The sequence below is a fragment of the Miniopterus natalensis genome, chromosome 12 (genome assembly GCF_054644295.1).
Source record: "Miniopterus natalensis isolate mMinNat1 chromosome 12, mMinNat1.hap1, whole genome shotgun sequence".
NCBI lineage: Eukaryota > Metazoa > Chordata > Mammalia > Chiroptera > Miniopteridae > Miniopterus > Miniopterus natalensis.
Window position 1 is genome coordinate 74,442,349 of NC_142092.1, and position 13,200 is coordinate 74,455,548.

Below are 13,200 nucleotides of genomic sequence, written 5' to 3' on the forward strand. Positions count from 1 at the left end.
CTGTGAAGCAGGCTTCCTCTTTTCCACAGGTGGCCCTTATCAGAACTCTCAAAATAACACAAGTTGATTCATGTGAAGTTTTAAACAATTATGGACATGAATATGGGAATGAGAAGCATACAACTGACTCCCATCAGTCTCAGAACCGAGATACATGGGCCAGGGGAAAACGAATCACTCACTCAGGACAAGAGCCAGGCCTTTCACCAGCCCTCCTAGAGCAGGTCCCAAAGGGCACTGGCCTCGTGCCCAAGGACCGGCCGTGCCCTCCTTGGCCCCTGCAGCAGTCCCTGCCCAGTAATGGCTCCGTCCCTGCACGACTGGCTTCCCTAAGGCCCAGCACTGTGAGGACTTTCTGTGCGAAGCTCTGAAGGTGATTTGAGAGAAGGCCACTCTATAAATGCCTTGGACCGCTCTCGGGGGGTGGGGGGGCTCGTGTTCACCTCCCCTACAGCCCAGAACATGGTGGTTCAGGGTTACCCATGATCCAGAAATTCTCACTGGGCACCTGCTGTGGCCAAAATGCTCCACGCTGGGAGTCAGAGGGTGAGATGACATCACTGATCTCGGAGCCGGACCTTTTCAGGCCACCCACTGAAAAGTCACCAATTTCCACACAACGTGGTGGGTGTGGGCGTTCTGGGGGGCAGATGAGCCATCCGACCCAGTACTGGGGGTGGAGAAGGAAGCAGGCAGGGGACATGAGGAAACGATCCTAATGAGACTCCCAGGAGACAGCAGGGCTCAGTATCCCAGGGAGCAACCAACTGGGCATGTCACTCACTGGCTGGTTCTGCAGATCCACAGCTAGGCACCTACCACCTGCCCACACCGAAGGGACCGAGGAAGCCAGTGGATAAGGGGCTCTGAGGGAAAGAACATTCCCCATCTGGTGACACTAGCCTTGAGGAATGAAGTAAAAGCAGACAGAGAAAAGCAAAGGAAGTCTGTCCTAGCAAACTTAAAGGAGTTCTCCTAACAGGAAGGAAACAATGGCGGGACCTGGGGACATCGGGAAGGACGCACGATGGAGAGGCGGCAACACGGCCACTATGGCAGGCCCTCCTTGGAGTTTTCTACATCACACAGGATGACACACAGCAGCACCTTCAGATACGCAAGACAACAGTGTTTGAAGTGGGCAGAGCAAAGGGCCCTCAGTGGAGGTCTCCACACCTCACGAGAAATGGCAAAACGCCAGTCGCAGCTGCAAGTCAGATGTCTGTATTTTAACACCCGGAGCAACCACTAAGAAAACTGCAGGAGACACACCCCAAAACAACATAACTAAGTCACGACAGAACTCTGAAAAACAATCTAGTAACTCACAGGAAGGCAAAAAAAAAAGAAAGAAAGAACATGAAACAGAGAAAACAAAAAGTCACTCAAACCCTCACATAGCGACAGTTACATTACATGAAAACACTCTGAGCACACCAAGTTAAGGACAGAGCTTGGCAGAGCGGATAGAGTACACCACCCAACTATATGCTGCTCACAAGAAACTCACTTCAAACTCAACGACTTAGGTTGGTTGGAAGTAAAGGGAGAGACTGGGCTATACCAGGCAAACACTGCTTGTTGTTGTTGTTGTTGTCTAAAAAAAGGAATGGCTACATTAATATCTGGTAAAATAGAAAATTCCTAGAGACCAAAAGGGACATTACATGATACAAAAGGCTTGACCCACCAGGAAGACTTTACAATCCTAAAGGTGTATGCACCAAACTACAAAACCTCACAACAGGAGGGAAAATGGACAGAGCTGAGGAGGGAGAGAGACATCAACAGGTACAGTTAGGGACTCCAACACCCTAGCAGCAACTGGCAGAGCTGCACCAAGGAGAGACGCGAACACCACAACCAACCAACAGAACCTAGTTGGCACGTGGAGAACACGCCACCCAACCACAGAATACACAGTCCTTCAACTGCCCAGGGAACTGTCACCAAAACAGACCTATCCTGGACCAGGCAAAGAATAGAAATCACAGAGTGAGTTATCTTACCATAATGGAATCAGACTAAAAATAATAACAGAAAGACAGAACAGGGAAATTTCGATACTCGGCAATTATACGTCTAAATGATTCACGGGTCAGTGAGGAAGTACCACAGGAAACGAAGGAAAACAAACAACTGAATGGAAGTGAAAATACAACCTATCAACATCTTAATGCAGCTAAGGCAGTACTGTGTGGAAAACCCACAGCACTAAATGCTTAGACTTGAAAAGAGCAAATCCATCATCGTAGTTCCGACCACGAGAAACTAGAAAAGGAGCAAAGTAAACCCAAAACAGGCAGGCCTAAGGGGGGCAGGTGTGGCTATAAAAGGCACCAAAAGAAGTCCTTGTGGGAATGAAATATTCTGTATCCAGACTCTACAATGTCAATATCCTGGCTATGAGGTCACATTATGGTTTTGCAAGAATTGCGGAAACCAGACGAAGGGTGCCCAGGACCTCTGCATGATTTCTTAAGACTGCATGTTAATAATCACCTTGATGACCAGTCATGAGTACACACATTTCCATGTCCGAATGTTACTGACCAGTCATGAGATAACTTGTGTCTGCACTTACATTAATTTAAGTAATTTTAAACACCTTGCTGACCAGTCACGAACAGAAAAGGAGCCGACTGCACAAGCGAGTTCTGGCTCGAAATAGCCGGTCAGCAAGGTGTTTTTAACATACAATTATCTCAAAATAAAAGTTTAATATAGTTTTTTAAATTGGCCAACAATCCGAAAAGACATTTCATAGAAAAAAGATTCAATTGTCCAATAAGTATATAAAAAAGTGCTCATCATGATTTATCATCAGGGAAATACATACCACAACCACAGTGAGCTCACAACCCATTCACTGAATGGCTAAAATTAGACTGACGATGCCTCGTGCTGACAAGGATGCAGAGCCACTGGAACTCTCACACTGCTGGTGGAAATGAAAGTGACACAGCCACTATGGGCAACTGGGAAACTGCACTTTTACATGACCCAGTAAGTCCATGCCCAGGTATTTATCCACGACACACAAAAGCATATGTCCACACAAAGACTATATTCATCACAGACACAAAATCTGCCCCCAGATAGCCCACCTGTTCCAACCTGCTAGAAGAATCTTGCCAGGCTCTCTCTCTCACACCACCCCTAACAGGGAAAACTTCCCAGGCACACATCGCGAAAGAGCCCTAGCCAGCTTGGAACACCACAGACAATCTGGCCCAGACTATTTTCCAAACTAATCACCTACTATTTCAGTCTACAAATCCTGTCACAACAAGGCCAATCAACTCAGTGCCCATGAACACTTGTACACAGAACCCGGCCTGACACCCTCCCCTGTACTCTTGGAGGGGCACCCAAACCTTACCCATCTTTCAAAGCCTATCACCCGTGAAGCTGCCCCACACACCCTTTCCACAGCGACCACAGCCCCTGGAGCCCAGGCACACTGGCCCCACTTGTCCACCTCACCCTCCCATATGGAAATCAGGATGCCAATTTTTAGTCCTTGCATTATTTCATTTTCTTCTGTGTGTGACAATAGTTCATATGAATTTTAAACAACTAAGGAAACAGCAGCCTTTACCTCCCACCCTTGTGTTTCCTATAGTGCAAAACCCAATTATGCAGGACAGTCATGCGATTATTACTGGTTGAATGACTGTAATACTGGCCCCATCCTGGCCCCTTCAGAGTCTCTGAAAAGATGACAGCAAATTGAGTTTTCAATAGTTCTACTAGGAGTAAAAAGAACCTGGTGCCTGTGATGTCACACGACATGACCACAAAAAAAGCAACAGCAGGAGAAGCCTCTGAGCTCTGAGGATAAATGTGACACAGAAAAGTATTAAGGGCTTTTTTGAAGAACATTTGCACAAATTTAACATCATGAAGCACAACAGAGTCACTCAAATTCGATGGATTGGGACAGTCTGAACTTAAGAAGGTGATCTCTGTGTTCTTTGGTAGTATTCAACCTGTGGCACCAGGATGGGAAAGAATGTGTGCAAACTGGTCCATCTTCACAAATATACACCCACCCATGCGGCCACCAGGTCAGCATAGAGCAACCTTTCTATTATTGGTCCAAGGGTGTCTCCAGCTCCTCTGCACATCTGACTAGCAGGTGAGTACTGACCGTCCTGCAGACAAGGCACAAGCGGGACAGCCGTGACCCCTGACCTCAGGACCCCAGGCAGTCCTCAGCAGCTGAGCAGAAGGAAGGCCACTTGAGACTAGCCAGCCACCTGACCCCACAGAATCTAGTGCCACTGAGTGCGTGCACCTAGGTTGCTTTGTGACCTCCCACCTTAGAAGCACCCGAATCCCTTGCTGAGAATAAAAGACTATTAAAAAAAATACAAACTGAACTCATAAACCAATAATCTGAGTGAATCCCCACGTATTAAAAGTGACAGTATGCTATGAATGAGGGCTTCCCCGAGACTCGCAGTGACTGTGTTCCTGGTAGCTCAGGGACAAGACCAGCAGCCCGCTTCCATTTCCGGTTCTGGGGCCTGCCCAGAGGTTCCGAGCCTGCGATTCATTTAAACCAAATGTTACGACAACAAAAAGTAGTGACCTGGAATGACAAGGGATTTTGCTCCTAATATCAATTAAGCCAACAGACTCCTAGCTATTCTTGTGGTCTATGTGAGAGCAGCAGTGCTCAATGTCAGATACCCCACCCCGTCAATGGTGCAGAAACCCAGCCCTCCACACGGGGACTGCCCACTCACAACAGTTTCCAAGTCGGCAGTTAACTGCTTCAATGGGAGAGGGGGAGAGAGTGTCAGCCCCTCATGAGCAGTGGGCTCGGACAGCCCCATGCCCTCTCTGTCCAAGTTGGCTGTGAGTGAAATGGGAAGGTTGACCCTGGTGGCCCCTAAGGTCCTGCCCCGTTCCCGGTGGCTCAGCTCCATGGTGAGTTGTGGTGAGTCTCAACTGGTTTCCAGGGCTCCTCAGGGCAAAGTCACCACACTGTGCACATAGCAACATGCTTGCAGATAGCTGAGCGCCTTCTAGAGTTTTCCCTGGGCTGTTTTTTCAACATTGTCCTTGAGCGATAACAAACCCTATTACTCAAAACCCCAAATGAAGACCTAGATATCTGTAAGTTTCCTAAGGTCGTGGATGAAAATAAAAAACCAGAAGCACAGTGGCCCCATCCAGCACTCTAGTCTATAGAACAGACAGTCTTCAAATCACCCCTTTAAACTTCCTTACCAATTTACTACAACTTTCACCCCGAAAGAGGTCATGAAATACTCCAGCTATTAATCCTTACAGACACTTTTAAATGGATAGGTTTCAACATGTCCAGTATGTTATTTCTAAAGAAATAATTAAAACACTGTCCATGAAACAAGAGTTATCCCCAAAAAGGAGGAGCAGGTTCTAATATCAGCACAAGACTGCCCACAGTTCCTGGCTGTGGTCCCAGCGATGAAGGTGGGAGGAAACGTTCTGCACAACCATATGCACCTCAGGCCTGGCTGAGGGTGAGCTTTGCTACGAATGGCCCGCTCCAAGATCCCGAAAGGCAAACCCAGGAGAAGGCAGTCTCAGAGCACCTGGCCCTGCAGCAGCCGTGTGCCTCCCATTCCTGCACAACCGGAAAGACTGTTTGGTCTCACGGAGCTACTTCATGCACAGTCGTATAACAAGTCAAACATTTAAGCCTCTTTCATCACCACACCCCCCAAAACTGACTTACAGTTAAAGTGTGCAGACAGAAAGAACCATGTCTGACTCACTGAACTAAGCTGGAGAGGCACATGGAGGCGTCCAGAAAAAGAAACAAAGAATGGCCCCTGAATTAGGAAAAGAGTTTAGAGGGAAAATCTCTACCAACCTACCAAAGTTCCTCCCCACCCTGTCTCCTGAAAGCCCGGGCCCCACTCTGGGGAGTGGTGAGTCTCCCCACGGCGGGACGTGACCCTCACATGAACGACACAGGTGGAGTCACTGCAGCTGAGCCAGGGCGACTCATCTGTGGTCATCTAAATAGGGATCTCCCAAATTTCTAAATGTAAAGGGGTTTTCAACTAGAAAAAATGTACACCTGCTCCCCTTCCAGAAGCAAGGCAGAGAACAGAAAAGCAAAAATGAATGGAGGCCAGGCCTCCTAAAATCAGTGTGATGGGCACCCCGCAGCCGAGGGATGGTGATGCCAGCACCACGCAGTGCAGTTCAGTTCAGTCTTCCATCCTCAGCGGCACTCTTCTCCCGCTCCCAGATTCTATAAATACTGCCTTTAGTAATGTCAACACTGGAAAGCCTATTTTAACATCAGTTTTGAATTACTTATCAGCTGAGTCAACAGGTATTAAGAGAGCGATAGGTACTGGAAATAAAACCAGTCGAACCCAACACTAACGCTGACAAAGGCACATGTTTACTTCCAGAAAGCTGGCAGACCCCACGCAGGACACGAAGCCCAGTACAACAGGACAGAAACGTAGGCACCCGGCTAAAGCTGGAGGGTAGATGGGGAGAGGGAGTGACCCTGGAGCCTGCATTCACGGTGCATCACTCCCGGAGCCCAGTGTTCCCATGTGCAGAATCTTCACACACGGGAGGGGACGTGGCCCAGGTGCCCAGCAGCCCGGCCCAGGCGCACACTGGCCGTGGAGCACAGGCCGGGGCAGGACTGGGTGCCTCCTGAAACCCGCCACAGCAGCACAGGGCAGCGGGGGAGCGGGGAGGCCAGCAGGCAAGAGGCTGGGAAGGACGCGTGAGCCCCGAGATCTCAGAAAACTCACTAGGAAGGTGCAGAACACGTCCCCCTGCACGACGCAGGTTCGTGATGAATTGTAAAGGAAGGCACAGCCGGGCCAGCACCGGACCTGAGCCAGTGTGAGGGGAGGCCACAGGCCCCGCAGAGGTGAAGGTCGCGGCTGGATACCCCTGGCCCCCCGTGTCCCTCCCCGCGCCCTGTCCGCAAAGTTTCACACATACTCTTCACCGATGCCACCTCTTCCCCCCAAGTCGTGCACGTGGCAGCGCCTCCCCAGGTATAGACAGTCTGTGGGTTGATAAGCACAGCTGAAAACGCAGAATAAGGGGAACCCCCCTGCGCTAGGGCACCAGCCTCAGACGGGCGCCGCGGGGTGCCGCCGGCTGCGGGGCCGCGTCCTCTGCCTGGGGGACCCTCACGCAGACCCCACGCAGGACGCCAAGGCCGGTGCAACAAGATAGAAACGCAGGCACCCGGCTAAAGCAGCTGGAGGGCAGGTGCGGGGAGGGCCCGACCTGGAGCCAGCATTCACGGGGCCCGTGCGCCTGGGCCGCTGCTGGGCGCGGGAGCCCCAGGGAGACGCCTGCTCGGCGGGGCCCCTGCCCCCCACGCTCTCCGAGGGCCGCCGCGCTCGGGCTGCCTCCCCAGGACAAAGGCCGTTTCAGAAAACGCTTCCAATTAAGAGCATGGGCCGGCGCGGTAGGAACTGGATTCCGTGCCCGACACAAAGCACCTGAAATGAATGGGGAGCCTCAGGCCCGGCCATCACGGGAACCACCTGGGCCGTCCATTCCGCGAGCCCGACGGGCGCGGTCAACCGCGGGGCTCCCGGGGCCCGAGGACCGGGCCTGACGCCACTCCGCGCGCCCCTCCGGCGGGGCTGGCGCGGGGCCGCGGCGTCCGGCGTCTGCGGCCTGGACTCGCGCCCTGACCCGCCCGCCCGGGAGCGGCAGGGAGGCCCGCCGCGCCACCCGCGACCGCGACCCCGCCGCGCCCGCCCGCCCGGCCCGCACAAAGGCGGCCCCGCCCGCCCGCCCGCGCGGCCCACCTCGGCCGTAGGCCTTGGCGCAGATCCACTGCAGGTTGGCGGCGATCTTGGCGCGCGCCGGGTCGTAGCGGTCCAGCGGCACGATGTCCGCGGCGCCGTCGGGCGCGGCCTCCATCCTCCTCCAGCCGTCCTCCGCCGCGCGGCCGCCCGCGTCCACCATCCGCGCGCTCGCGGCGCCGGGCAACAAAGGCGCGGCGCGGGCCGCGTGGGGCCGGGGCTGGACACTCGGGCGCGCCCGCCCCGCCGGGGCCCGCAGGCCGCCCCGCCCCCGCGCCCGCCGCTCACCTCAGAGCCGCCGCCGCCGCCGCCGCCGCGGGTGCGGGTGCTGCTGCATGCTCGGGGCGGCCGGTCGCCCGGGGCCGGGGAGGCGGCGGGTCGGGGCGCGGGGCGCGGGGCGCGGGCCGGGCGGGGGGCGCGCGCAGGCTCGGGGGCGGCGGCAGCGAGGGCGGCGGAGACCGCTGAGGAGGCGGCCAACCGGCGGGAGCGCGCGCACCGCCCAGGCCCTGCGCAGGCGCAGGGGGCGCGGACCGTCGCCCCGCCCCCGGCCGGCGCTCGCCCCGCCCCTTTCCGCAGGCGCATTGGGCGCCGCCAGAGGCCACGCCCCCGTCCCGCACTCGCCCCGCCCACTCCCGCAAGCGCAATGGGCGCCACCCGAGGCTCCGCCCCTTCCCGCGGGTGCGGGGCGCGGGGTCGCGCGGCGCGGGCGGCCGGGCCAGGGGGGGTCCCGCAGCAGCCCTTTGTCTTGGCCGCGCCTCCTCCTCCCGGCGCTGGGTCGTCGGGACGAGCGGTGAGGCGCCACCGGCGGAGCCGAGCCCCTCGCGAAGGCCCCCGCGTCCTTGGGGGACCCCGCGGACCCGCCCCGGCGCAGCGGGCGGCGACCCGAGCCCCGGAGCCGCGCCGGGGCCTCCCCCTCCCCACGGCAGCGCTGACGGCCCGGGACGGCCCTCCGCAGCCGGACTGAGCCCGGGGACGCCCCCCTGGGAGCGGCCCGGGGGTGCCCTCCCCACCGGAGCCGCGCCGGGAGCCGGGTCACCCCCTCCCACCGAGGGTCCCGGGCCCCGGGGACCCCGCCCTCCCCCGCAGCGGCGCGGGCAGCCGGGAAACACCCGCTTGGAGCGCCCCGTTCCCCTCCCCCTGCAGCTGAAGGCCGGGGGATCCCCAGAGCCTGCTGGGAGCGCGCCGCGCCCGGGGAGAGGTGGGCTGGCCCCGCGCCGCCCGGTCCGCGAGCTGCGGGCCGCACACGTGCCCCTGCGGGGTTGGCCGCGCCCTGGGAAAGGCGGGACCCACGGCGCGTGTCCCCCCGGGGCGGGAACCCCGTGGAACCCCGTGTGCGCGGCGCCCGTCTGAGGCCCTCGCAGCCGCGCAGGGCCCCGGGCTCCCGTGCCGTCCACCGGGGCCAGGGGCCAAGTCCCGAGGGCCGCAGGGGGCAGCGCCCCGGGCAGGCGTCCTGGGGGCGAGGGCCCGGCCAGCCCCGGGGTTTTCCGTGCCGCCGACCCCCCGCTGAGTTAACCTGAGCGGGGACCGGGGTGGAAGTGAGGGCCCGCCCCCCACGGGCCTTCACGCCCGGCTGGTGGGCGCGGTGGCCCGGGCGCCGGTGGGGCGCAACCAACCCACGTGCCCCTCTCACCGCCGTGTCGCTCCCCCTCCGTCCCCCTCCCCCCCTCTCCAGAAACACTCAGTGGGAAAGATATCCTGGGGTTCGGCTTAACAACAAAAGGCGCCTTCAGGTGCTGCCGCGGGCCTCCCGGCCGCAGCGAGAGCACAGCACCAGCCGGCCGGCAGGTCCCGTGGGCGCCGGGCGCCGGCGGGGGGTCGTGGGGACCTGCGGGGAGCAGAGCCGCGTCGTGGCGCGGGCAGGGCAGACGACCCTGAGGGGGGAGCCCGATGTGCCCGAAAGGGAGGGGCCGCGGAGCCCGGGGGCGGCACGGGTGGGAAGTGGGGCTGAGGGCAGACCCCGCGCGGCGAGAGGCCGCCGTGGAGGGACCGGGAGGATGCGGGGAGCGCTGTGCTCAGCTCCCGCAGCCTCAGACTGCTCCGAGAAATGTAACTTAGTAAGTGAAAGGACAGAGCAAACCTGCGGCCCAGCTTCAAGACCAGCCCCCAGCCTGGCCATTGCAGGTCAGCTGCTCAAAGAGCCCACGGGCTGGAGGAGGCCTGGGCAGCTGAGCCTGCTTATCCCCCACCCGTCCAGCTTCCCCAGGGACTCAGTCCTGCCCTCTTACCCTGGCCTGGCCCATGCTGTTCTCTGGCCACCCTTCCATGTGCTCCCCCTTCCCAGATCAATGGTTGAGGTCCCCATGGGTCCGAGCTTCACTGCCAGACCTAAGGCTCGAGAGTAACCTCTGAACAGGCGCAGCGGGGCGTTTCACCATGGCTGGTGGCTGGGGACAGTGGGGCGCACACCAGCTTCTGGGCACACCAGCACTGCAGGGTGAGCCCCGGGCGCAGCAGAGAACTGGGTGCAGGCCCAGCATGGGGAGGCCCGGCCAGCAAGGGCTCCGTCCTCGAGGTTACCATGGACCCAGCGACCCCACAGCTAACCAACCACTAGGAGAAGCCTGTGGGCACTTCCAGTGAGAAATGTTACCTTGAATGCATGCAGGAGGGTCAACCACGCCTGGCTCAGACCTGGCCAACTACCAAACACCATGATACCCCAACATTGGGCCCAATACAGTTCCTGGCCGGTCCAGAAGGGGGGGGCTCAGCCTCCCATCCTTTCTTTCATTACCACTCCCCCAGGGAGAAAAATGCTAATTTGACTTAAATCTAATTAATTGAATTAATTAGAATTTCATTTCCCCGTTGGGAGAGAATTTAACACGAAGGGAGCCGTGTTGGGTGGGTTGGGCTGCAAAGGACCTCAAACCACTGTAATTCTTCACATTTCTCTTGCCTCCCTTCCCCCAGGGAGAAGGAGTTTTTGCCCCATGAGGACAGGATCATCCCCTTGGAGGATGCAGGGCTTGTGCGCACCAGGGCAGCTGCAGGCCACTGAGGCGGGGTTGGCAGCGCCCGTGGGCCCAGGAGCTGGTCCCAGCAGTACCTGTGATTCAGTCCTTGCGTTGCCAGTGGCCTCATGACCGCCACAGGCCTAGGCTGTGCAAAGCCAGCCATGCGCTTCCGCGCAGCCCTGGAATCCTTCCTGGCAGACCCGCACTAAGGCTGCCCCCTTCCAGGGCACGTCCTCACCCTTCCGTGAACAGGGGACCCTACAGAGCCATCCCAGCTGCACCCCAGAGGAGAGGGTGCATTGTCAGGCTGAGACTTCACTTTGTACAGTTTTAAAGGCACAAATTACACAGGTCTTGGGGATATATAAATGAGTTATCTTTCCTGTTTCTGGATGCATTATGGGAAGGGCCACCAGAGTTCCCAGAGGCTGGCCATCCCTCCTACTCTAATGGAAGGGGGATGAGACTGAGATGTCAGTGAGGCACCTTGAGGGTCAAGCTGTGAACACATCTTCCTGCTCCCAATGGCTCAGCAGAAGCTCAGCAGCGCATATCCCAGGGCTGCCTGTGCCTCGGGGCCACAAGAGGGAGGCAAGAGAGAGGACGGTGGCTTCCCTGGTAGATGGTCTCTCCACCTGGGGCTAGGAGTCCAAGGTGAGGTGCCTGGAGGTCCCTCCTGAGGCTGAGGAAGGCTGCTCCAGGCCTCTCCCAGCTTCTGTGGCGTCACTGCCCTGGCATTCCTACCTTGCGGTGCCTCGCTCCAGTCAGCCTCCGCCTGCACATGCCCTTCTCCCTATGTTCACGAGGCTGCCTCCTTACCGGGCATGGGGACCAGGACCAGGACCCACCCTAATGACCTTGCTTTAAGTTACCTCTTTAAAAGCCCCATCTCCAAGTGCAGTCACATTCTGAGGTCCTGGGCTTTTGGACTTTTGGAGGGACACAATTCAACCCTGACATTTGTCTACGTTGTGTGAGGAATCCCAGCACAGATGACACACGACACGCAGGATCACCCTCCAGGGCTCCAGTCCCCCAGTCCACCTGCTCACACCTGTCATCCCTGGTGCTGGCTCCCGTGTCTGTCCTCTAACCTTAAATCAGGCTTCTGGGAGCCAAGAGCACCGCCAGTGGGAGGGCCTGGAACCAGATCCCAGGTCTGTCTGCTTCGCTGTCTCCACCCACCCAGCACCTAGTGCCTGCCGGAGCTGAGCACCACATACACCCTCACTGAAGAGTGGACTATGCCTCCTCTCCATTGGGGGGGGGGGCTGTGCGGCCCCTCTGTGCTCCAGACAACCTCCTGTCTACCATCACCTGGGCCACCTCGGTCCCTACTGTAGTCTGCTCTTTGCTGTCCCCCTTGTCCCCTCAGGCTCCTGGGGATGGGTGAGTTAGGACTTCCCTGTGGTTCCCCCAAAGCTCCTCTCTGAGACAAGCATGGGCTCCCTCCTTCCTGGTCCCCCAGCCTGCCCCGTCCTCACGCTGTGGACTTCCCATCCTGCACCATTGGGTAGGGCAACTGGGCAGTGGAGCAAGTGGACACTGCTTCCTGCCAGAGCCTCACACCAACCTTAGGTTCTGGCCCCCGTGGCAGGACGGGGAGGGCGGAGGGGGGGATGCATCAGAAGGGATGTTGGCATATGTGCCAAGTCCCGTCACCCGAAACCCATTGCAGGTCACCAGCCCTGAAGTCAGGGGCCAGCTCTTTCTGGAACAGTCGACTGTGGCCAGATGACCCCCATGTACCTCATACCCCACTGCTCCTGGCAGAACTGCTTGCTCCCTCCCCTTCTTTGGGACCTTCTGAATTTTGGAGGCAAAATGCTCCTGAAAAGGGTCAATTCCACAGATGTGCCCCTGGGGGGGGGGGGGCTGGGGTCTGTCCCTGTCAACTGGGGCAGACACTCCCCACTTCTTTGGGGCCCATTTGACTTAAAACAGCCCCTCAGTTCCCATGGGGACCGTGTGCAGGGAAGGCCACTCTGGGGGACATTCCAACAGCCGCCAGGCCCCAAGACCCGTTATCAGCCGCTGCCACTTTGAGAGCATGGCAGATGGCAACGCAGGAGGGACGGAGTGGATCTAGGTTTAGCGCCAGCTGGCGGCTCCTGAGCTCCTGGTCCGGGTGCAGGAAGGAGAAGCTGGGCAGCCATGGCCTCAGACTCCTGTGGAGGCTGCCAGGCTTCTGTGCTTCATGTCTGAAGGGGTGCTGGCCACCAAGGCCAGACTTCTGCTGTTTCCAGGTGTGTGAGGTACAGGATTTCTTCAACCAGAGCCCACAGCCCAGCTGCTCCGACAGCGTCCAGTCATCTGAGAAGCGGCTGCCCTGTACACCCATGTGCCCATCTCACTGGGGGACCAGCAAGCCCCTGGGGTCCCACCAGACCTGCTTCTCCATAGTCTGAGGGACTCAGGCCCCTCGGGCCATCCTAGACTCTGCT

At 58.1% G+C, this 13,200-nt stretch overlaps 1 protein-coding gene across 1 annotated transcript in view; it reads right to left on the minus strand.

The window, feature by feature from the left end:
• Positions 1 to 7,962, minus strand: part of CAMSAP1 (calmodulin regulated spectrin associated protein 1) — a 36,112-nt gene extending 28,150 nt beyond the window's left edge. Inside the window, exon 1 of the mRNA XM_087823108.1 lies at positions 7,803 to 7,962. Coding sequence (XP_087679234.1) covers positions 7,803 to 7,962 — 160 coding nt within the window. The remainder of the gene's footprint in view (positions 1 to 7,802) is intronic.
• Between the last annotated feature and the right edge of the window lie 5,238 nt (positions 7,963 to 13,200).